The 25693-nt window shown below is 45.5% G+C and overlaps 1 protein-coding gene and 1 long non-coding RNA gene across 6 annotated transcripts in view; both read right to left on the reverse strand.

Moving 5' to 3' along the window:
* Positions 1 to 439: 439 nt before the first annotated feature.
* Positions 440 to 3440, reverse strand: LOC117356472. Its single transcript, XR_004538646.1, has 2 exons — positions 1979 to 3440; positions 440 to 1869 (listed from the first exon to the last, which is right to left on the reverse strand). It is a non-coding gene; the product is annotated as an uncharacterized LOC117356472 (long non-coding RNA).
* A 1963-nt stretch (positions 3441 to 5403) lies between these two features.
* SMPDL3A (sphingomyelin phosphodiesterase acid like 3A) overlaps positions 5404 to 25693 on the reverse strand; it is a 58737-nt gene continuing 38447 nt past the window's right edge. For all 5 annotated transcript variants that reach the window (XM_033938184.1, XM_033938182.1, XM_033938183.1 and 2 more), the window contains exons 6-8: positions 13491 to 13671; positions 8682 to 8806; positions 5404 to 5938 (exon numbers count right to left, since the gene is read on the reverse strand). In XM_033938184.1, the coding sequence (XP_033794075.1) occupies positions 5633 to 5938; positions 8682 to 8806; positions 13491 to 13671 (612 nt within the window). In that variant the 3' untranslated portion in view covers positions 5404 to 5632. The remainder of the gene's footprint in view (positions 5939 to 8681; positions 8807 to 13490; positions 13672 to 25693) is intronic.

Raw genomic sequence — 25693 nt, forward strand, 5'->3', positions numbered from 1 at the left:
ATGGCACAAGGCTTTGTGTAAAGAGGTTACTGGCCAATGTAATTGAAGCGACTATCTTAACCGGAAAGGGACAGGGTGAAACCGTATTTATCCCGCGGATACCACTTATTCCAACAGATCTTCCTTTTCAGTTTAAGAGATTGCAAATTCCACTGACACTTGCATTCTCTATCACAATCAACAAATCACAAGGACAGACTATTACATACTGTGGAGTGGATTTAAGATCCCCCTGTTTTTCCCATGGACAACTCTATGTTGCTTGCTCAAGGGTGGGTTCACCCAGAATGTATATGTTCTTGCTCCTGGAGGTGAAACTAAAAATGTTGTTTATAATCAAGTTTTGTGTTAGTTGTATTGTATTCATTTTGTCAAATATTTCACATTATAATTTGAATATTGTACTTTTTATAAAGCTGTAAAAAAATAATTTCATTCACCACTATAAAGTATCTTTATTTGAATCCATTTACAGTGTTATTGCTATAATTAAATACCCGTGCAACGCCGGGGCATCAGCTAGTTTATATATAAAGTCAAATGACCCTGAGTAAGATATGTATTCTCTTTCTATGCAGGCTTAATGATTTTAAAATACATTTTATTCTCCTATGCTTAGTTTAAAAAACAGAACCTGGTGTGCCTGAGTGAGCCAATTAAAGGTAGGAAGAAATAGAGCAGAGAAAATTAGAATGCTAGCAGAAAAAAAATTAAATTATTTGGGTCTCCTGCCAAGCACAGACTTGGCAAGGTCTTTGTAACCTCTTAGCCAAACACCCTAGGATAAGGTAAAACAACTGGAAAATAGGTCCCAACCAATAACTGTGGTCCCTTGAAGGATTTCACCGTCTACTTTTTTTCTCCCCCATCCTTGCCAGCCAGTCCCTGGCTGGCATGGCCTATACCAGTGTCACGCAAACTTTCCGGCTGGCGGCACACTAAATCCAGTGCCCTGGCCGGAAAGCACCCGGAAGTGAGCGGATGTCGATGCAATGACATCACGCGCATGCGTGATTTCACCATGTCAACGTCCGCACCTGCGTGGAGGCACATCTGGCCACGACCCGCTTTGGTGAAGGGATCTGGGAGGTGCAGGGAGAGGAAGAGGGATGCCGACAAGGAGAGTCATCTGCGCCAGCTGACTTCCTACAGGACGTGCCTCACGCCACTAGTCAGCCGGCGTGGATGACTGTCTTGCTCGCCAGTGTGTTGCGGCACTCCTGAAATCTTAGGAGGCACGCTGTTTGAGATACACTGGCCTATACCATACTGCATTGGCTCATACAAGATCTAGCTTGTCTTTCTTTCTTCTTCCTTTCTACCTATGGTGAAGTCACAACATCATCACTAGCCATAACAACAGGAACAGGGAAAACTGCAGTGAAAGTGGAGGGCAAAAACGGCAGGTCCTTGGGTGACTGGTTACCTGCAGTGTCCAAGGAGGCTGAACAGCACTGCCCCCTTTAAGTATATATTAAAAAAATAATCAATAAGAATCTAAAAAGTATTGAAAGCATAAATCTTCAAAACCTTTGTCAAAACAACCCCAAATTAGCTCCATGCCCAAAAACTGCCTTAACAAGTATATGAGTTAATTAGAACTCATTGGTGTTCAATCACAGTATTCAAGTTGATTTGAATAACTTATGGATAAGCCAAGCTGTTTTTGTCATATTAAGTAAATTTGATGCAAAACTGTAAATCTGCCAGGATAAAGATATTCAAAAGGTACCTATTTAATCCCTCACTGAGACATTTTAGTGTGACCCGATCAACTATCTTTTCGGTTATAGCTCCTATGCTTTGGAATGCTCTGCCAATTCAATTGCGTGAGGACACAGTTCTGAAATAATTTAAATCTAAAGGCTCCTTTTACTAAGGTGTGCTAGCGGTTTTAGCGTTATTTTTCATTTAGCGCGTGATTAGCACCCGCTAAAAATGCTAGCGCACCTTAGTAAAAGGAGCCCTAAGTTAAAACTTTTTATGTAACGATGCTTTTTTATAGATTTTGCTAAGTTTTATTTCAGACAGGTTTCACTCCCCCCCCCCTTATGTTTTGACCCTTTTTCTTTCTTTCCTATCTGTGCTGTAGTTGCTCCCTCTCTCCCTTTCTTTCATGTACGTCCATGTGTCTTGTTAAATGTTTCCCAAATTATTTTAGTAACGTATGCCGCTTAGAAAATTGATAAGCGGATTATCAAATTTTAAATAAAACTTGTGAAACTTAAGAAGTATCAAATTAATAATTGTAAAGCTTAAAGTTTTGCACCACCAAGCCACTGCTCGGTTAGGCAGTTCTTCCAAGACGAGTAGCCATGGGTTAAGGAAACCACTGAAGAAAATCACTGAGGCCTAACAAAAGGAGGCCAAAATGAAACAGTTTGAGCTATTCTGCCATAAAAAAATGCAAAACCCGCACTACCCTGCTGTGACCAGTAGATGCTGATCCTAAAACATTCATGGTATTATTACTGCAAAAGGGACAGCCATCAAGAATCAACAGCTTTACAGACTTACAAAAGAATTAAAAGTAAATCTTTTTAGTATGCCATTCTTAATAACTGTTTGAATAGTGCTGTAATTGTTCTTTTATGTTAATATATAGAAATAAGGTAATACCTTTTTTATTGGACTAACTCAATGCATTTTATGATTAGCTCTCGAAGGTAATCCCTTCTTCAGATCAGAAATAAGCAAATGTTGACAAATAATAGCATTGAAAGTATGTATGTACAGTATATATATATATATATATATATATATATATATATAAACAAACGTGAAATTCCAATGGGAGTTTAACAGGAAGAGGGAGGGGGAGGGGGTAAGTAGGAGATTCACTAACCTTCAGCTGCTCTGGCAATTTTTACAGAATATATAAAAAAGGAAGAATTCCTTTTTTATGTATTCTTCCAAAGTGCATTGCCAACCTGTGGTTTTAAAGGGATAAGAAGTGAAGCAACTGGTCTTCAGCAGTCCCTTCACTTCGGATCAGCAAGCCCAATCAGTCTTCCTTCTTCAGTGTAGTGAATCACCTCCCCTGCCTACTTTGCATGCATTTCCCCTCATTTGCATGCACGGATTTGAAGCGGATCACAGGAGAGGTTTGTGAATGGGGCCAGAGGAAAATCTGGTCGCTAAGGGGTCGCAAACCGATCGTTGCACAGTCGGTTTGCTTAGTGAATCTAGCCCAAAGCAGTTTAAATTTCTTTGTAGTGTGGAAGGAAGCCGTGGTCTTTGTTAAGACCTATCTGGTAGGTATCAAAATATTAAAAAATTTTTATTTCAACGCTCGTTCTTTGATTGTCTTACAATTTTCTTTTATGTTGAAAGCGTATAGTACAGTGGTACCTTGGATTACGAGCATAATCCGTTCCAGGAGCATGCTCGTAATCCAAAATGCTCATTTATCAAAGCGAGTTTCCCCATAGGAAATAATTCGCTTTGATGCGTTCCCCCCCCCCCCCCCCCACCGAGTATCGGCATTGCTCCCCTCGAAGGCCCCCCCCCCGCGATCAGGCACCCCCCCTGCGATCCGGCATCCCCCCTGCCTCGAACTGGCACCCCCCCCGACATGATCCGACCCCCCCCCCCGACACAATTGGGCACCCCCCCCCCCCGCCGCTTCTTACCCTCATCTGGGCACTCTTGAAAATCTGCCTCCTCCTCTGCTGGGCCTTTAGCATCTGAGCATGCTCAAGGCCTGCGAGTTCACGTTCACATTCACGTTCAGAACGTGAACTCGCAGGCCTTGAGCATGCTCAGATGCTCAAGGCCCAGCAGAGGAGAAGGCCGATTTTCAAGAGTGCCCAGATGAGGGTAAGAAGCGGCAGGGGGTGCCCAATTGTGGCGGGGGGGGGGAGGGTCGGATCGTGGCGGGGGTGCCGGTTCGAGGCAGGGGGGGGTGCCGGATCGCAGGGGGGGTGCCGGATTGCGGGGGTGGTGCTCGTAAATCGAGCCATGCTCGGTTTCCGAGGCACCGATTTTGCAAATGTTTTGCTCATCTTGCAAAACACTCGCAAACCGGTGCACTCGTAAACCGAGGTACCACTGTATTTAGATCAATGAAACAAGTTCATACTTTAATACATTTTACTTTGTATGTGAAAAACGTACAAAGGTTTGAAAATGATTACAAGGCGCAATGAGGGGGGGTGCTGAAAAGCCTCCCAGCCCAACCAAATTCCTAAATTCTGAGCATTATTTTGCCACAGTAGCTGTGTTATCTTATTTCGTTAAGTGCCAATTCTATGTTTTTACATTGTTTCAAATCATTGGTTGACCCATATCCATATCATTTTCGTCTTGGTTGGGCTGAGAACTTTTCAGCACCCTCTCGTATAACCAGAAAAATCTGATCACTGAACGTAACCACATAAAGTAAACCTGACAAACTTATCTAGATAATTTTAGACCAGCTATTTTGGTGGGGTACTGTATCTTGGTTAACTTTAATTAGAAAGCACGGATTTTCAATGCTTTCTGGTTAAACTCAAGTCATGCCCTCAAAACACCACCTGACACATTTTGTTCCTGAGTTGGTGAGAAAGAATTAAACTTGGCTGCAGGGTAGAATTGTTGAAGAGGTTGGACCAGGTATCCAGACAAACATTTTGAATACTGGCCTCCTTAACCCTAATGGGGGGGGGGCACTTTTGAACCCTAATCACTTTTTAGTCCTTGTAAACAGCAGCAAATTTTCAAAGGGAAACTACCCATACTATACCAACCTAACCTTGCTTGAAGGTTGCCACTTACTAGCCAGGCAAAAAAAAAAAAGGCAAATTTTCAGCCAAGCCATTTTACCCAGGTCAACAGCTCTGTAAACTGCTCTTAGATGCTAATGTTCTGATTTCCACAGGAAAAACAATCAGCTTCTACCTGCCTTAATCTTTTACTTCCAAAAAATATCTACATTTTGTCTAGGCCAGGGGCGTCAAAGTCCCTCCTAGAGGACCGTAATCCAGTTGGGTTTTCAGGATTTCCCCAATGAATATGCATGAGATCTATTAGCATACAATGAAAGCAGTGCATGCAAATAGATCTCATGCATATTCATTGGGGAAGTCCTGAAAACCCAACTGGATTGCGGCCCTCAAGTAGGTACTTTGACACTCCTGGTCTAGATATACAATTTTTGTGTGGAACAGTGTAAGAGGAGTGGGATTTAGCCAGAAAGCACCATCTTGAGTGCTACATGAACATTTTGCACAAACAGCAGGGATAAATCTGAATGAGCAAGTTTCACCCACTTAGATTTCCTTGACCTGGCTGAATATCAGGGCCAAAAGTTTTTCAGTTAACATTTTCCCCTTTTTTTGCCAGTTGAATATGCAAGCTCAAATCCTTAAATGGAAAGGCCGTGGCCTCATGAAACCCTTGCACAGAAAACAGATTACAGTCTCAGGTCATTCTGTTTATTGTTCAATTTTGCATTTGCTCATTTTCTCTCAGACATGCATGGAAGACAAATAAAGGGACTGAATGGGCTTCAGTGCATTTGCTAAAGGGGAAACCACTACTGCGGCTTTGTAAAAGGAGCCCAAAGAGTGGGAAGAAAACAGCCAGAAGCAAAAGGAAACTATAAAGTGCTACCCTGCAAAGCTTTTTTCTATTCACCTCTATTTCAGGCTCATAATACCCCACCTGTGATACAATCTGTGTAAGAAGCTTCATCTAAATACTGAATTGCACACATTTGAGTAGTCTTGCAGTATTCTTCACAGACATAGCTCGAGTCATAACTCACAATGTAATGTTTGTAATAGCTCTTAAATTGATCACTGTGCGAGTCTTTGAATTTCTTGACAAGGCCGTACAAACTCTCTGGCTGTAAGTTTTGAATGCCGTAGGTGTTGGTCATGATGTATTCCAACTTCCAGATTGGTTTCTTTTCTATATTGGCCTCTGTAAGGTTCAGGAAATACTGACACAGGTCCTGAAACAGGTACAAAAATGGTGTTGAGGAAGCTTTATTATTACTGAAGGTTGAGTGCTTAACCCTGAGCTGTTTAACAACGTTCAGTATACAACATAAAGTTTGACGTAAGAACTGGCACACCAAAGGTCCATCCAGACAATAGCCTATCCAGGCTGCAAGTGCCTAGCAGGATTCCAAAGAACAGATCCAATTATTCTTCCTCATACTCAGAGATAATCAGTAGCTTCCACAAGCCTACATAGCTAACTATGGGGTCCTTTTACTAAGGCTCACTAACCGATTTAACGCGTAATAATCAATTTAGCACTCGCTAAATAGCAAGGCACCCACAGAATATAATGGGCGCCTTAGGATTTAGCACACACTAAATCAGTTAGCGTGCCTTAATAAAAGGACCCCTATGACTTAGGGACTTTTCCCCCAGGAAAAAGTAAAACCCTGTTTTAAATGCAGGTGCGCTAACTGCCCTCAACACATCCTTTGGTTACAAATTCTGCAGTTCAACAGTGCACTAAGCAAAAAAAAATATTTTCTCTGATTTGTTTTAACAGTGTCTCTTACTGTGAAAAATGATAAATAACCATTTCCTATTTACCCATTCCATCCCATTCTCTGGCAAGGTAGTAGAGGTGGGGGGAGGGGGCTCTTGTGGGGCAGTAAATTTCAAGAGGTGAGTTTGGGACATATAGGGGTAAACCCCTTCCCTATTCCCCCTGTCCATCAGTAGCCCTTCTCCCTTCCTTTTACCTCCCCCCTGCCCAGCAGCACCCCTTCACTGCTCCCCCTGTCCAACAGTAGCCCTTCTCCCTTTTACCTCCCCCTATCCAGCAGTACCCCTTCCCTGCTCCCCCCCGTCCAGCAATAGCCCTTCTCCCTTTCTTTTACTTCCCCCCTATCCAGTAGTACCCCTTCTCCCTTCCCTGCTCCCCCTGTCCAGCATCCGCTAGCCCGGGCAGCCTTGGGGCTTTTGCTAGGTCGGCCCGCCTCATATTATCAAAGTGGGCTGGCCTAGCAAAGGCCCCGCGGCTGCTTGATGAAACCGCGGCTGCCGCCCCTGCTGGCCAGGGGTGAGAAGAGGCGTCCCGACAGCGTAGGCAGAAGGCAGGAAATCAGCTGAGGTAGGCACGGGTGATCGACGGCAGGTGAATTATTGTGCTGCACATGCGTGGCACGATAGCACAAAGCACGGAGGCACAGAGATTAAAGTGTGCATGTGCGCTAAGGGTTTTATTATGATAGATTAAAAAAAACACCTTACAAAATGCCGATAGTCTTTTAAAAAAACAGGCTGAAGATGTAGTAAATATTTAGTTCACCTCTGTGGATCCTGGGTGTATATTGTAACGTAATGTGTGTGTGTGATTATTTTATCAGAACTCTGTCATTGGATCAGTACAGACATTTTGCTTGATTTATTTCTTTTCCTGTAGAGGGCAGCCTTGCCTGTAAAGTCAGTGCCATTCTTAAATGTCTATATTAGTCCAGACTCTAGACTTTATGGATTTAACCATTTTTGATGTCCTGCCAAAGTAACACATAAGGGGATTATGTGAAAAGGCTTATTCAGAGTGAAGGTGCAGAAATTTTGGATACACTTGGAGTTACATGCATACAAGAAATTTTAGACATACAGTATGAATCAGTTTTAAAACAAAAAGAAATGTGCACATATAAGAGAGTTTGAATGTAACTGTTTGCATGCCGCATGCAAAATGGGACATGCGGAAAATGCATCCTATACTAGGAATTTTATGATCACACACACACACACATTTACATGAGGGAAAAGAAGGGATTCAGGCGAGGAGGGGGGGAGAGAGAGAAGCTGCACATAAATTGAATAGAAAGGAGAGGGAAAAGGAGGAAAATGCTGTTTATGTATTGAAAGAAAGGGTAAATGCTGCACATGGGGGAGAAAGGAAAAAATACTGAGATAGTGGTAGGGAGAGGAAGAGTTGTGACAACTGCCAAGATTGGGGGGGTGGAGGGTGGGGGTAGGGAAGAGCTTCCAGGATGGGGAGGGGAGAAAAAGAGATGTCAGGACCTGAGGGGAAAGAAGGAAAAGGGAGAGGTGGTAGACCTGCAAAGGGAATACAGAACAGGAGCAAATGGGGAGGGGGAGGCAGAAGAAAAGAAGAAATGTGGAGACATGCTGGCCGGGGGGAGAACATAGGAAGGAAACATAGAAACATAGAAACAGAGAGGGAGTGATGCTAGCACATGGGGTGGGGGCATAGGGATACAGAAAAGTTATATTGGATAGGGCAAGAATAGGGACAGAGATGGGAGATGCTTAACATGGTGGGAAGATAAGTCAATGACACAGGGGTGATGCTAGGTCAGATAGATAAGGACACAGAGGGAAGATGGTAGATGTATTGAGAAAAGAAATGCCAAGTGGATGAGGAAACCTCTGGTAAGACAGTTAAGAGAAGAAAGAGGAAAGCAGAAACCAGAAACTGGGACCAATACAGTAAGAGAATCAAATTACCAGACAACAGAGGTGGCAAAAAATAATTTTATTTCTATTTATTGATTGGAATGTGCCAGGTTTTGGAATCTGCATCTGCCAGAATTAGTTTTAGGCATAGCTGGTGCCTGCGAGAAAAAAACCTCACTCATTGGCCTTCAATCTCCAGTATTGCAGTGGTAAATCTCCAGCTTTGGTGTCTCTGCAATATTCAGTACTTAAAAGTTACAGGGTATATTTCCTTTTATCTTGCATGTCTATCCTACTTACCTTTAAACTATAATCACTTGGATCATACTGATATAACCTGATGCCTGGATTATTAGAATCGACGTGCAAGAAATTCTTGATTGGAGTTACAGCAGGAGCCACAAACAAAGAATTTACTGGTATTCCTGTATAAAAGTTGAGAGAATCATGTTACAAGGTCACCTGACATTCTTTCCTCTATTACACAAGCTCTGAAAAAGTATGTGGACTTTATACTTAGCTGGAAACTTTCTCTGTTATACTTTGGCAATTCCCTCCCCACCCCACCCCCCAAAAAATGTTATGTTACTCCTAACAAAATTTGGCATAAAGACCAAAAAACTAGAACCATTTTGTAATTCATTTATGGTAGCATGAATTAGTGGCTGGCTGCAAGACCTCACAAAATGCAGTGCACGGTTTGCAAGTTAAAGTCAAAGCACTTTATTTATGTACATAAAGGAAAATTGCCAGCCCTGTTTCCTCACAGGCTTAGTACTTCTTATAAAATAGCTTCACATTTCAATATATGAGTTAATAATCACTCTCAAGCATAATTGTTGCAGTTGTCCTGGTCTTACCCCTGCATCAGATGTTTCATCCATCATGTTGTGGCTTTCTTTAGGATATGTTGTGAAGTCTGCAGTTGGTCTTTATTTACAGTGGGTTCTCAAACCTGTTTGGCTGGAGTTTGAGGCAAGTAGTTTCTTCAGGAAAGAAGACGATTGAGGCAGAAAATTGAGGCAGGAAAGTCCATTGGTCATAAATTTGAATTTTGGAGGGATAATTACCGGTAGTGATGCTTTTGAGATCTTAGATAATATAAGATACTTATATACTTAGGGCTCCTTTTAGTGCGTGCTAAAATGCCGCATACGCTAGCTGTTACCGCCTCCTTTTAAGCAGGTGGTAATTTTTTGTCTAGCGCGTGCTAATCTTGTGCGTGCGCTAAAAACGCTAGCGCACCTTAGTAAAAGGAGCCCTTAGCTTTTGAAGTATCCCTGGATTTGGCATCTGCATTTGACTTGGGAAATCATCAACTAGTTAGCTTCCATAGGGATTTGTTTGACTTCTTTAAACTGGTTCTCATCATTTCTTAAAGACAGATCTTATTCTGTCATAACAGCCCAATCTGCATCCCAAAAATTTATACTTATTTGTGGGGTACAACAGAACTCTGCCTTGTCTCCAATTCCGTTTAAAATTTTAGTTGCTCCTTAAGTTCAAGAATCCTTAAGTTCAAGTTTTTTTTGTTGATTTTCTAAATTTTCAATTTTCCTCAAGAACATCATTTTATCAGTCATTTGTTTAGTAACCAAATTCGAGGTCTCAGTTGTTAACTTCTCTAAATTATTTAAATCCACCTGGTGCTGTTGAACAGAAGTCTCTAAAAGACTTATCCTAGAGATTGAATTTAAAGTAATAGAGACAAAGTTTGTGCATACCAAAATGTAAGTCTTCAATCGCCATCCAGATAGAATCCAATGTTACTGCCTGTGGTCTCACCAGCGGCTTGAGGGGGGAGATAACTGCCAGGTTTTCTTTGGCTTCTTCCCTGGAGAGTGCTCTCCGGACTCCAACAGCCTCACCACCGCTTGTTCCCACTGGCTCCACACTCCCATCACGCAACGGCTCCAACACAGGAGTCGGTGTTCTGATGATTACTTCCGGGTCTAGCATGGCTGCAGAGCGTGCCTCACTCGATGTACTCAGTGAGCCTCCTGCATAGTCTGCCCTGCCGACGTTTCTCCGGGCTTTGGGGGTGTGCGCGGTCCTCGCGGGCTCAGCGAGCGACATCTCGCCGTCCAAGCTGTGAGCTTCCCCACTCACAGCCGCAGAGGCGCCCGAAGTTGCAGGTTGGACTGTAAAGGCTGTAATTACAGTCTGCTGTAGCGTTGGTATATTTACTCAAACATTAACCCGTCACACACTATCCTATAATCGCCCCAATCCAAGCATCCTACATCCATTTAAACCCGAGCATCAATTACTTATGGCTAGTTCCCCCCCTAGTACAGTCAATGTATAGCCTATGAACTATCAACCTCAAACAGCTCCCAACCTTTCCACTATATAGCCTGTGGCCAGAAACTCAGAAAAGATTCCAGCGATAATGTGGTTAAGTTCAAGGGTGCGCTGGGGCGAGTGATGTCATTTTTTATTCCAACTGAGTATTCCAAGCCTCATACTGATGTTCCATTGTTTCAATTCTAAGAACGCTTGAGTCTACCTTGTTAGCTTAAACAGAATATTAATTCAACTTGTATTCTAATGAACTGTCCAAGCAAATTTAAGGGCAACCCCCCCCCAAAAAAAAAATAAAAAAACTAACCGCCTCTTTGATTCTTCTCAGCCACCAACAATCTTCTTTCTCCAAGATTTTTGTGTCCTCATATCTAAGTGTGTGACCAGTTGTCTTAGCATGAAGGACTACTGCTGACTTTTCCATGCTGCAGCGCTTGTGATGTCTCTTAAGCTCTTGTAGCCTTTCCTCTATGGTAAGTTTCATCAATGTATGATTGGCCACAACTGCATGGGAATTTGCACACTCCAGGGGTCTGGAACAGAGGTAGCTGATCTTTCATACATGGTGCATCATAAGCAGTTTTGATGTTATTCTTTAGTAGTTTTCCTATGAGATTGTTAAGAGTTTTTGTTATGTTGTAGGAACATCATCTAATGGTTGTCGGTTGTTGCTGATTTTGTGGCTTAGGGTGTTCAGAAGTTTTTGGGGCTTTCCCCCTCAAACCCCAGAAATCAGGTTTGAGATCCCACTATATAAGAAGACCAACTGCAGACTTCATAGCATACCCTGAAGAAAGCCACAGCATGATGGCTGAAATACTCATACTCAGACACGACATAACCTAGACCAATGTTCTTCAAATTTTAACACCTGGAGTGGGTGCAGAGACGAGCAACGAAGCTAATAAAATGTATGGAGAACTTGGAATATGAGAAACGACTTAAGAGACTGGGATTGTTCTCCCTTGAGAAAAGGAGAATGCGAGGGGATATGATCGAGACTTTCAAAATACTGAAAGGAATCAACAAAATAGAGCAGGAAAATAAAATTATTTACAATATCCAATGTGACATGGACAAGAGGACATGGACTGAAGCTGGGGAGGGGCAAGTCCAGGACAAATATCAGGAAGTTCTGCTTCACGCAATGAATGGTGGACACCTCGAATGCTCTCCCAGAGGAGGTTATTGCGGAATCCACCGTTCTATGATTTAAAAGCAAACTAGATGTACATCTCCTTACGAGAGGCATAGAGGGATATGGGTGACTAAAATTACGCCAGGTATACACCTGGCTGGGCCTCCACGTGTGCGGATCACCAGACTTGATGGACCGAAGGTCTGATCCGGAGATGGCAGTTCTTATGTTCTTATGGACCTGTGGAAATAAAAGAATTATTTTATGGACTGGCACCAGTCCATGGACCAGCGGTTGAAGAACACTGGGCTAAGTCGTGGGCCAGACCCTGCCCCCATAATAGTACTAATTGAAGCACCATTTTTTTCCATTCATTTTTCATATATACACACAATATAATCTTATTACTACATAATGGTTAATCACAAAATTAAACTACACAAAGCACACTATACTTATGATTCTCAATATTCATTCCTACCAGAACACAGATAACCCCTATGCAAATTTGGGATCACATACTAAAAGTACTAATATATATATATATATATATATATATATATATATATATATATATATATACATACATACATAAACAAAACCCTAAGATTCAAGACCCCAGAGAAATAGAAACAAATGCATTTCTTCCTGAACAGTGCAAAATATAGACAGCAGATGTAAATCAATCATTAAATTAAAAACTAAAATCATTCCCCTTACCTTTGTTATTTCCCTTCCTTCATGCTGTGCCCTAACTTCTGGCCTGCTCCTGCCTAGCCGTTTTATGCAGTCCTCTGCGTTATCTTCGGGCCAGCTCCCTCTTCCTCACTGATGCAGTGCACAAAGACGCGGGCAGTTCCTCCTCGCATGTCCTGTGCCTCATCCAGAAGCATTCCCTCTGACGTTGCGACATCAGAGAGAAGGCTTCCAGTTCAGGCGCAGGACATGTGCAGGAACCGTTGCCTGCGGCTTTGTGCACTGTGGCAGTGAGGAAAAGGGAGCCGGCCCGAAGATAACGCCGCATCGATCACACCGTGGACTGGCAGGTGAAGAACTCTGTCTTGGGCCCGATGCACGGGCCGGCCCTGCAGACCGGCTGGAAATTTCTGCGGACCAGCACCGGTCCATGGACCAGCAGTTGAAGAACACTGACCTAGACAACTGTAACCATCATGATGCCAGCTGTGGAAGCTTAAGAGAGCATGTTTTTCAAACATAATAATCACAGTTCTAATAGCCTGTCCCAGATGTGGCTTCACAGTTCCAACAGCCCTGAAGGCATGGATTTGAGGCTTCTTACAACACAGGGTGCAAGCGTCTGAGCTAGGGCAACTTATCTTCCCTGGAATTCCCCTCAGCCATGTCAAAAGACACCTTGGGAGGATCCTCACTCAGGGTCTCCCTCTTCTATTCTGCCAGAAGGCTTTTACAGTAATTACCTGCTCTCTGCTTGAGATATGCCCTCCTTACCAAACTGGCTAACCAAGCTAGCCAGTTTCCCTGCCTTAAAGGTAGCTCAGGTCCAACCTCAGTGAGGAAGGGTCCCTAAGGAAACTCTGCCATGTAACACCCACGCCTTCACATCACTAACTTCAGTGGAAGTTTTTCTGCACACATTCCAACTATAATATTATAGACATGACAAAGTTTATCTACAAAATGCAAACCTTTTTCATCCAGGAGAACCATGAGGCTATCTCGGTGAATGTGTCCATAAAACTGTCCAGCAATAATGCTACTATACTTGCGAAACAGCATCACCAGTCTTTCGTTGTAGCATTTCCTCATGGCAGTCACGTTCCTTACATATGGCAAATATCCAATTGGCACATGTGCTATTATATACACCTAGAGAGTCAACAAGCACCAGCACATCAGTTAGTGTTATACATAATGAAATTTCACATCCAATGCTCCAAAAGAAGCACTAACATGACACCTGGCATTGATTCCTGAACTAAACTTTTTCTCAGGCTGGGACCAGTGCATAGAAGTGAAGGTGCCCTAACTAGCCATCAACTGGCTAACTCAATCCTACATTTCCAATCAGTGTGGTACCAAGGGAGGAGGCGGGGGGGGGGGTGTGGAGGTCCGCCCCAGGTGCACGGCCCAAGGGGGTGCACAGCTGGCCACTCACCAGGAAATAGGCTGCCGCTGGGGAAAGGCTGCCATTGCCGTCATCAGAAAGAAGCCGGCACCGAGTTCTCCTTCCCTGCTTCTCTTCCCTGCGAGGCGACCAACTCTAGCCGTCCGACGTCAATTCTGACATCGGAGAGGACGTTCTAGGCCAGCCAATCGCTGCCTGGCTGGCCCGGAATGTCCTCTCCGACGTTAGAATTGACATCGGGCAGCGAGAGTTGGTCGGCCCGCAGGGAAGAGAAGCAGGGCAGCGCCGGCCAGTGGCAGCCTTTCCCTGGCGGCGGTGGTGACAGCAGCATGTTTCCCAATGGCAGGGGTAATCTTAGGGCCCATCTTACTGTATGGGCCTCTCAGTTTATCCATGCAGCAAGTCCCTATGCAGAACTGTGTTAGAAGCCTTTCTGAATCCAAGTGCAGTATACAAAATGCTGTCCCCTGTGCAGGGACAGCTCAAGGTACTATCTCACCCTGAGCCAACTTTGCATTCGTGTCCTCCCAACCCCATAAAGATTTTCTCTTCTCACTCAAACACCTCGTCATACACACACCTGTGTACCTTCACATTCTAAGGTGCTGGGAGCAGTCGAAGAAGCAATCCACACACACTGTCTGCATCCAGTGCAAAGCGTTCCTTCTGCTGCATCTTGCCCCACTGAAAATAGGAAGTTGCTTTGAAGCGGGTAAGAAGAGGCAGAAGAATGGATCCAGGATGGACACAGACAATTTGTGTGGATCACCACTCTTACCGCTGCCGACTCCTTCTAGAGCCTAAAATTAGACTCTGGGGTGGAGAGGTTTGAAAGAGAAGAGGAGATACAGGATTCCAGTGTGTGTGTGTAGGGGGGAGGGAGAGGGGGGTTGGCAGTAGAAGGAGAAATGTTGGACTGGGAGTTTATGTTATTTGTGGTCTTATATCCTGCCAAATCCTCTGAGGTAAAGTTTTGAGGTGGGTTACCACATCAATTTATGCATCATAAACATTACTACAACAATTCTAGCAACATAAAGTTTTATACACCATGCAGGAAAGAATCCAGGCGTGCTCCTAATTTAGGTTTTTGGTTCAGTGAGTTTGTGGATTTGTGTTTGCTTCATAATCATAAGCTTACACTCTCACATTTGGGTTGAGCTAGGCTCCAAGCCAGGATTTTTGGAAGAGCCATGTTTTCAGATATTTACAAAACATGGTGGATGTGTGAATCTCTGTGAGTATTGAGATCTAAGATAGTTAAATGAGTTGCAGTGAATCCTTGTATATTTTATTTTACTCCTTTCAGGGATGGAAAGAATAATCTCATATGGTTTGCGTTATGTTGTCTGATATATCTTCCCAGTAATTCCACAAATCTGGGGATGCTACTGAGAGATGTAGAGTCTTGAAAGTTAAACATCAAAGCTTGAACTCAATCCATTTGTCAACGGGGAGCCAATGTAACTTAATAAGTAATGGTATGACGTGATCGAAACTCAATTTGTAAAATATAAGTCTTGCTGCTGTGTTCTGTATTAGTTGAAGTTTTTTGTTGTTGTTAATTTCTTCGGGAGTCCTGACTGGAAGGAAAGAAAGAAAGGGGGGGGGAGACAGGGAGACAGAAAGAAAGAAAGGGGGCAGGGTGAAAGAAAGAAAAAAAAATGGGGCATGGGGAGAGAGAGAGAAAGACAGACAGACATAGAGAAAGAAAGGGGCATGGAGAGAGAAAGAAAGAAGGGGGCAGGGTGAAAGAAAGAAATGGGGCACTAAGAGAGAAAGAGAGAGAGAAAGACAAAAAGAAAGAAAGGGGGCATGGGGAGAGAGAGAAAGACAAACAGAGAAAGAAAGGGGGATAGAGAGAGAAAGAAGGGGGCAGGGTGAAAGAAAGAAAGAAATGGGGCACGGAGAGAGAGAGAGAGAAAGACAGACATACAGAAAGAAAGGGGGCATGGAGAGAGAAAGAAAGAAGGGGACAGGATGAAACAAATAAAAAGTTGGGGGAGGGAATGAGGTCTGGAGGAGAGGAAGCATACAGGAGGCTGAAAGAAGGGAAGAAATATTGGATGCACAGTCAGAAGAATAAAGTGCAACCAGAGACTGATGAAATTACAAACAAAGGTAGGAAAAAGCAATGTTACTTACCGTAACAGTTGTTATCCAGGGACAGCAGGCAGCTATTCTCACTAGTGGGGTGATGTCATCCGACAGAGCCCCGATACGGACGTCTCACAAGCATGTCTTGCTTGAAGAAACTCAGAAGTTTCGAGATGCCCGCACCGCGCAAGCGCCAGTGCCTTACCGCCCGATGGTCCGGGCGTGTCTCCTCAGTTCAGGTAGCTAGCAGAGAAGCCAACCCAGGGGAAGTGGGTGGGACGTGAGAATAGCTGCCTGCTGTCCCTGGATAACAACTGTTACGGTAAGTAACATTGCTTTATCCCAGGACAAGCAGGCAGGTATTCTCACTATGGGTGACCTCCAAGCTAACCTCAATGGGATGGTGGGAGAGTTGGCAACTTAGGAGAATAAATTTTGTAACACTGTTTGGCCAAACTGTCCATCCCTTCTGGAGAAAGTATCCAGACAATAATGAGAGGTGAATGTATGAACCGAGGACCAAGTGGCAGCCTTACAAATCTCCTCAATCGGTGTCGATCTGAGGAAGGCTACAGAGGCTGCCATTGCTCTGACCTTATGGGCTGTGACCTTACAGGGAAGGGGTAATCCAGCCTGGGCATAGCAGAAAGAGATACAAGCTGCCATCCAGTTGGAGATGGTGCGCTTCGATACAGGTCGTCCCAACTTGTTTGGATCAAAGGAGACGAAAAGTTGAGGAGCAGTTCTGTGTGGTTTGGTGCGATCCAAGTAGAAAGCCAAAGCACGTTTACAGTCCAGAGTGTGTAGAGCTGATTCTCCAGGATGAGAATGAGGCTCTGGAAAAAACACTGGAAGCACAATGGATTGGTTGAGATGAAAGTCAGAGACCACCTTAGGGAGGAATTTCGGATGAGTGCGGAGGACCACCTTGTCATGATGGAAAACTGTGAAAGGAGGGTCCGCCACCAAGGCCTGAAGCTCACTGACCCTGCGAGCAGACGTGAGGGCCACCAGAAAAACCACTTTCCAAGTGAGAAACTTTAGCGGAGCCTTGCTCAGAGGCTCAAAAGGAGGTTTCATAAGCTGAGAAAGGACAACATTGAGATCCCAAACCACTGGAGGCGGTTTGAGGGGAGGATTGACATGAAAAAGTCCTTTCATAAATCTGCAAACCACAGGATGAGCAGAGAGAGGTTTCCCTTGTAGAGGCTGATGGAAAGCCGCAATAGCACTCAGGTGGATTCGTATAGATGTAGACTTGAGACCAGATTGAGACAGGTGTAGAAGATAGTCCAATACAGAGGATAGGGAGGCTCACTGAGGCTCCTTAGAGTTAGAACTACACCATGAAGAAAATCTAGTCCATTTTTGGGAGTAGCATTGACGAGTAGCAGGCTTCCTGGAAGCCTCCAAGACATCCCTCACCGCCTGGGAAAACTGGTGAGGAGTTACGTTGAGAGGAACCAAGCTGTCAGGTGGAGAGACTGCAGGTTGGGATGAAGGAGAGATCCCTGATGCTGAGTAAGCAGTGAAGGAAACACTGGAAGAAGGAATGGCTCCCTGCTGCTGAGTTGAAGTAGAAGGGAGAACCTAGGTTGTCTGGGCCACCGAGGAGCTATTAGAATCATGGTGGCATGGTCCGACTTCAGCTTGACCAGAGTCTTTTGAATGAGAGGAAATGGAGGAAACGCATACAGAAAGCAATTCCCCCAATCCAGCAGAAAGGCGATGCAAGTGAGGAGGCGATGAGGAGTGTAGATCCTGGAGCAAAAGAGAGGCAGTTTGAAGTTGTGCGGAGCCGCAAAGAGGTCTATTTGAGGCGTCCCCCACTGTGCAAAGATATGATGAAGGGGCGAGGAATGCAGCGTCCATTCGTGAGGCTGGAGGAGACGACTTAAATTGTCCGCCAAGACATTGTCCTTCCCCTGAATGTAGACAGCTTTGAGGAAGGCGTTGTGGCGAACCGCCCAATCCCAGACTCTGAGAGCTTCCTGGCAGAGGGAGGCCGAGCCCGTGCCCCCCTGCTTGTTGACGTAATACATGGCGACCTGATTGTCTGTGCGAATGAGGACCACCATGTTGTGGAGCAGATGTTGAAAAGCTTGAAGAGCATTGAAGATGGCTCTGAGCTCCAGTAGATTGATTTGATGGAGGCGGTCCGCACTGGTCCAGAATCCCTGAGTGCGAAGACCATCCAGATGTGCTCCCCAGGCATAGGTCGAGGAATCGGTTGTAAGAACCTTCTGGTGGGGAGGAGTGTGAAACAGCAAACCTCTGGATAGATTCGAAGAGGTCATCCACCAAAGTAGAGACTGCCGAAGAGCAGGAGTGACGATGATGTGTCGAGTCAACGGCTCCGACACCTGAGTCCATTGAGATGCCAGGGTCCACTGAGAAATTCTGAGATGGAGTCTGGCAAATGGCGTCACATGAACTGTAGAGGCCATGTGGCCCAGGAGGACCATCATGTGTCTCGCTGAGATGGATTGGCGAGAAGACACAGACTGGCAGAGACGAAGAAGAGCTTCCAGTCGCTGAGGAGGAAGGAATGCTCTGACGTGGATGGTATCCAGGACCGCCCCGATGAAGGGGAGCGACTGTGAAGGTTGTAGATGAGACTTGGGAAAGTTGATCTCGAATCCCAAACTCTGCAGGAACAGAACCGTGGACAGGGTCGCCAAGATGACCTCCGAGGCTGAGGGCGCCTTGATGAGCCAGTCGTCGAGGTAGGGGAAAACCTGCAGACCCCGGTTCCGGAGTGCCACGGCCACTACTACCAGACACTTCGTGAAGACTCTGGGAGACGATGACAGGCCGAACGGAAGCACTCGATACTGCAGATGCAGATGTCCCACCCAAAATCTGAGGAACTTGAGAGAGGCCGGATGAATGGGAATGTGAGTGTAGGCCTCCTTGAGATCCAGAGAGCATAACCAGTCGTTCTGCTCGAGGAGGGGGTAGAGAGAAGAAAGGGTCAGCATGCGGAACTTCTCTTTGACTAGGAATTTGTTGAGGACCCTGAGGTCCAAAATGGGGCACAGGTCACCCGTCTTCTTCGGAACAAGGAAGTATCGGGAGTAAAACCCCTGGTTGTGTTGGTCCACAGGGACCGGCTCGACGGCCCGGAGCCGGAGCAAGGCCTGGGCTTCCTGAAGAAGAAGGGCGGTCTGTGTCAAGTTGGAAGAATACTCTCTTGGCGGGTGGTCCGGAGGGACCCAATGGAAATGAAGAGAGTATCCTTCCCTGATGATAGTAAGGACCCAGAGGTCGGTGGTTACGGCCTCCCAGCGATGATAAAAATGGTGGAGGCGCCCTCCGATGGGAAAAACAGGGGGAGGCGGAACGAGACTGGTTATGCCCTCTACGAGACAGTCAAAAAGGCTGAGGAGCCTTAGGGACAGCAGACGGTTGAGACTTTTGCTGAGCCTTCTGAGGGGGCTGCCGCTTCGCAGGAGGAGCTTGCCTCGGCTGATAACGCCGCTGATAGATCAATGGCAGTCAAGAGGGCCGAGACTGCTGAGGCTTAGGCTTCGGCCTAAGAATGGACTGGAAGGACTTTTCATGATCAGACAGCTTCTTAGTGACTGTCTCGATGGATTCGTCGAAAAGATCCGCCACAGCACACGGGACGTTTGCCAGCCGGTCCTGAAGATTCGGGTCCATGTCAATGGTTCGTAACCAGGCCAAACGGCGCATCGCCACAGAGCAGGCTGCTGCTCGGGCCGAGAGCTCGAAAGCATCATAGGCAGACTGCATCAATTGAAGACGAAGCTGGGACAGCGAGGCAACCACCTCCTCGAACTCAAACCGACCCTGGGACTCGATGTAGGGCGTGAATTTCCGAAGCACAGGTAGAAAAAATTCCAAGTAGGTGGCAAAGTGGAAATTATAATTCAGGACTCGAGACGCCATCATAGAATTCTGATAGATGCGTCGTCCAAACTTATCCATGGTCCTGCCCTTGCGGCCCGGAGGCACCGAAGCATACTCCTGGCCAGGATGAGACCGCTTGAGCGAGGATTTGACCAGGAGGGATTGATGAGAAAGCTGAGGCCCCTCGAAGCCCTTAAGATGCACCGTGCGGTACCGAGCATCCAATTTTCCAGGGACTGCAGGAATAGAGTAAGGAGACTCAAAGCACCTCATGAAGGTCTGGTCGAGGAGCTTGTGCAGAGGTAGGCGTAAGGACTCGGCCGGAGGACGAGGCAAGTGCATGGTATCGAGGTACTCCTTGGAGTATCGAGACCCAGCATCGAGGGTAATGTCCATGTCATCCACCATCTGTCTGAGAAACGAGGAAAAGGACAGTTGGTCCGCCAGCGCCGGCCTTCGAGAAGGACTAGAAGAAGTCGAGGCTTCGGGCTCCAGAGAGGCCTGTGAGCAACAGGGCGAGTAAAACACCTCGGGGTCCTCGAACTCCGGGCCCGGAGGAGGAGACCCAGCCGAAGCAGAATACCCCATCCGAAGCAATTTCTTCTGGGGCGAGACGGTCGAGTGTCGAGAGGAATGCCTCGAAGAGTGTCTGGATCGATGCCCCTCTCGATGCCTGGAAGGGGATCGAGCCCTTCTGTGAGAATACTGGTCCCCAGAAGCCTCCAAGGAGCAGATAGGACTCGAGGCCGTCGATCGAAGAGGCGGAAGAGTCGGCGCCTCCCCAGAAACCGCCCAGGCTTGATAGGGGGTTCGGAAGAACTCGTCCTGCTTCCTGCTATGCCCAGGACTGGGAGGCCTCGAAGGTGGGCACCACACTGTGTCATGGGGCGGGGTAATAGGTTCCAAGGGAGGTAAGTCGCTAAAGGAAGCTTTCCTCGAGGGAATAGGCTCCAAGGGAGGCATATCACTAAGGGAGGCCTTTCTCGAGGGAATCGGTTCCAAGGGAGGGATGGCACTACCCGAGGACCGCCTCGACGAACTGGACACCGCCCGCCGCTCCTCCTCGCTAAGCAACGAGGTCGAGCGATGCGGTGGAGGAGGGGGGGGCGGGCCGCCACTCGGAGCCGGAACTGGCAGGTCACCCTGGATCGAGGCAATCAGCCGGGGACCCATGGTGGTCATGAGTTCCACAAACTGAACCTCCAGAATGGACCTCAGCGAAGCCGATATGGAGGGATCCGCACCAAAAGGGGGTCCTTCCGCACGGTCTCCGCGCTCTTTCGGTGCTGCGTGCTTTTGCTTGCCAGCCTTCGGCACTTTAAGCACCACCGGTGGAACTATAGGGGTCGATACCTGTTCCGAGGAGACAAAGGAAGGCACCGGCGCCGAGGTCGAGGCCGAAACTGGCGTGAACGAGACTGGTTTCAGAAGGCCCGAAGTGGCCGGGGAGGCAGAGGGCTTCGCCGAAGGAGTCGAAGCACCAGTCGATGTCGAAGCCGAAGGATCCAACGAAGCTTCCATCTTGAACATGGACTCCCACAATAGGCAGCGGCGCTTAAACGCTCGCACCGTCAGAGTGGAGCAAGGCCGGCACGATTTCGGAAAGTGGTCCGGGCCCAGACACTGTAAGCAGCGTCGATGAGGGTCCATGAGCGAAATCGCGCGCTGGCATTTGCTGCACTTTTTAAAACCAGTGATCGGCCGGGACATAGGCCAGAAAAGTTCCGCCGCAAGGTCGAAGGCGCGGGGCCCCAGCCACGCGGCCGACCCGGTATCGGAAGTAAAAATTTTTTTTTTTTTAAAAAGAAATCAAAGAAAGAAAATAAACGCACAGGAGAGCCCAAAAGAACCCAACCCACGGCAATAAGAAGGCAAAAAAACAGATTCAATGGGCGCAGAATTGAAGTGAACTTCTCAGCTCCGCGGAAGAAAAAGAACTGAGGAGACACGCTCGGACCATTAGGCGGGAAGGCACTGGCGCATGCGCGGTGCGGGCATCTCGAAACTTCTGAGTTTCTTCAAGCAAGACATGCTTGTGAGACGTCCGTATCGGGGCTCTGTCGGATGACATCACCCCACTAGTGAGAATACCTGCCTGCTTGTCCTGGGATAAATGATTTTATTTTCAATTTAGTGATCAAAATGTGTCCATTTTGAGAATTTATATATGCTGTCTATATTATGCACTATGGCCCCCTTTTACTAAACCGCAATAGCAGTTTTTAGCGCAGGGAGCCTATGAGCATCGAGAGCAGTGTGGGGCATTCAGTGCAGCTCCCTGCGCTAAAAAACGCTATTGCGGTTTAGTAAAAAGGGAGGGGGTATATTTGTCTATTTTGTATAGTTGTTACTGAGGTGACATTGCATAAAGTCATCTGCCTTGACCTCTTTGAAAACCCGCGGAATATAAATGATAATTAACATTTTCTCTGCGTACAGTGTGCTTTGTATTTTTTAAATTTTATTGTTGGTAGATCATTTTGACTTGGCCACGAAGGTAAGGGGGAGGGAGGGAGGGGAGCTGCTGAAAGACATCTAGTAATCCTTGCAGGCTTGACTGTGCAGGGAATTATTTTTGTAAAATCATGTTTTGTTATGTGACTAGCATTATTTAGACTTTAATTTCTATGAATGAATAGAATGAAAATGATATAAAATTATTTGCTTGTTTTTATGTGCGTACGTTGAAGGAAAGTGGAGAGTGGGCTGAGGACACTGAAGGGAAATGGGAAAGAGAGAGTGGGGAGATGACGCTGATTCATAAATTGACAATTGTACAGAATATTGTTTCTTTTTATACTTTAATATAATAAGTTCAATATAAAACAATTCAAGGCTTGTGTGGATGGAATCAGGTGATTGGTTTGTGGGGATGAGGATTAGTCCAATAAAATGGTATTTTCTTATTTCTCATTATTTGTTTTATTTTTATTTGTTAGTTTGTAAAGTGGTGATGTATCAGTTTTTTTTCAAATTTACATCTACTATCTTTATATTTTGCACAGTATTAGAGGACATGTATTACTGTTTTTGCATTGTATGCAGAGTCTGGTTTCTTGGCAGTTCAGTTTAACTTTTGTCTACATATTTCTATTTTTAGTTTGTGATTATTCCATATTGGGCGAGGGTGCATCTGTCTGTGTGTATGAAAGGGACATGGCTTTCTGATAGCATCGACTGTACAGGATCAATTGACTGTGCAGGATCTGGTTTGTTTAGTTTTACAATGTATGTTTCAGATGCTGCCTTTTCCTAGGTACACTCTTGTTGTGCGATATGTAGATTGTTACTAAAAATCATATTTTTCATATAGATGGAGGGGGGTCAAAAAATGATGGGCCCCGGGTTTCACATATGCTAGGTATGCCACTGTTTCCAGTAGCTTGATTGAACATCCTGAATACTTTGGAGACAAGCAGAGGGAATAATTAAAACGTAAAATCCTTGCAAATGAAGGCTAATGGGTCAATGCCCCAGTCAGGGCAGGCTCCAACTGAGGAGAAACTGCAACACAGCACAATAAAGCAGCAAACACTTTCATCCACCCATGATCTCCTGCATTCATCTCCACCCACAGACCTAGTTTATATGCACTGTTTTGTCAACAGAAGTCAACTGAAACTATCATACTGAAGGGTGTGTGGTAAATTGCTGCTTGACCATTTTGTCTGTTTTCCCAATCAGCAAGCCTCAACTCCATGAGCCAATTTCTGATTGGCTCATGTGAAGTTCAAAAGTTAAACAACTATGAATAATAGAGAAACATAGAAAAATGATGGCAGATAAAGGCCAAATGGGCCATCCAGTCTGCCCATCTGCAGTAACCATTATCTCTTCCTATCTCTAAGAGATTCCACTTGCCTATCAAACGCTTTCTTGAATTCAAACACAGTCTCTGCTTCCGCCACCTCTTCCAGGAGACTGTTCCACGCATCTATCACCCTTTCTGTAAAAAAAAGTATTTCCTTAGATTACTCCTGAGCGTATCACCTCTTAACTTCATCCTATGCTCTCTCATTCCAGAGTTTCCTTTCAAATGAAAGAGATTGGACTCATACGCCACCTAGGCACTTAAACGTCTCTTATCATATCTCCCCTCTCCCGCCATTTCTCCAAAGTATACATATTGAGATCTTTAAGTCTGTCTCCATATGCCTTATGATGAAGGCTACGCACCATTTCAGTAGCCTTCCTCTGGATCGACTCCATCCTTTTTATATCTTTTTGAAGGTGTGGCCTCCAGAATTGTACACTATATTCTAAATGAGATCTCACCAAACTCTTTTACAGGGGCATCAATACCTCCTTTTCCTTATTGGCCACACCTCTCCCTATGCAACCTAGCATCCTTCTAGCTTCCGCTATCAGCTTTTCAACCTGATGGCCACCTTAAGATCACCACATACAATCACACCCAAGTCCCGCTCTTCTGTCGTGTACATAAGTTCTTCACCTCCTAATCTGTACCGTTCCCTCGGGTTTTTGCAGCCAAAATGCATGCCCTTGCACTTCTTAGCATTAAATTTTAGCTGCCAAATTTCAGACCATTCTTCAAGCTTCGCCAGGTCTTTCTTCATGTTATTCACACTATCCGGCATGTCTATTCTATTGCAGATTTTGGTATCATCCGCAAAGAGGAAATTGTACACAATATTCTAAATGAGGTCTCTCCAGAGTCCTATACAGGGGCATTAATACCTCCTTTTTCCTACTGGCCATACCTCTTCCTAGCATCCTTCTAGCTTTCATGGTCACCTTTTCAACCTGTTTGGCCACCTTAAGATCATCACATAGAATAGTGCAAACCGTCTTCAGAACATACAAGGAATGCAACCATAGCCAGTTAAACCAAAAGTGTGGCTTGTTACCTCTTTTAGCATTCTGCACTTGAAAAATTTAGAAATTAGCAGCATTAGCATCATTTGCTATTATTTCATTCTTGTGTCTAACAGCAGCTCTGGCCGATGTACATTCTAAAACCTGACGTATTCTAATCACGACATAGAAAATAAAATTGTTTTTTTCTACCTTTGTTGACTAATCATTTTTCTAATTATGCTGGCCCTAGTCTCTGGTTTATGCCTTCTTCTGTTAAGCCCCTCTTGATGGGAGACTTCTACTCCTAGGAATAGGTTGAAGGGTTCAGCAGACCCAACATATCACCTTCCAGTACCAGGAAAACAGCAAGATTGGTTTGGCAACCCCAGCCTATTGCCTCTCTCAATTCCAGAGAAATAACAAGTACTCAACAGCTCCATCATATTACCTCTCAGTGAGAGCTTATGGATTGGGACCACCAAGCCCCTACTGCTGTTCCTCTCAGAGTGAGTATATCCACCCCAGAGAAACAGAAGGAATCAAAAGCCCCAGGATATCAGCTCCTACCAAAGGGAGTTTGGAAACTCCATTCAGCTCTCTAATGACACCTACCTACCCTCACACACTCCTTTCTCTCTGTTCCATCATACCTTCTGTTATGTTCTCCTGTTTGCATATCCCAAAATCCCAAACTTCCTTCACACCACATCCTTTCTTTGTTCTCTCTCTCCTAGTGCCCTTTTTTTACAAATGCAAACCTACTGCCTTTTCTTTTCCCATCCTGTCCCTTCTTCTCTTGCTACCCCAAAATCTTTCCGCTATACCCCTTCCCCTCCCCACCACCATCACTTTTCTCTTGCTGCATCCTCTCATCCCCACCATACAGTAAAGTTGTGTTTTGGGGTTGTTGTTTTTTTTTACATACCCAGCAATGAAGTTGCACGTTCTAGGCTGAGGAACTGAAGCAGAGCTGCA

The sequence above is a fragment of the Geotrypetes seraphini genome, chromosome 3, assembly GCF_902459505.1.
Source record: "Geotrypetes seraphini chromosome 3, aGeoSer1.1, whole genome shotgun sequence".
Taxonomy (NCBI): domain Eukaryota; kingdom Metazoa; phylum Chordata; class Amphibia; order Gymnophiona; family Dermophiidae; genus Geotrypetes; species Geotrypetes seraphini.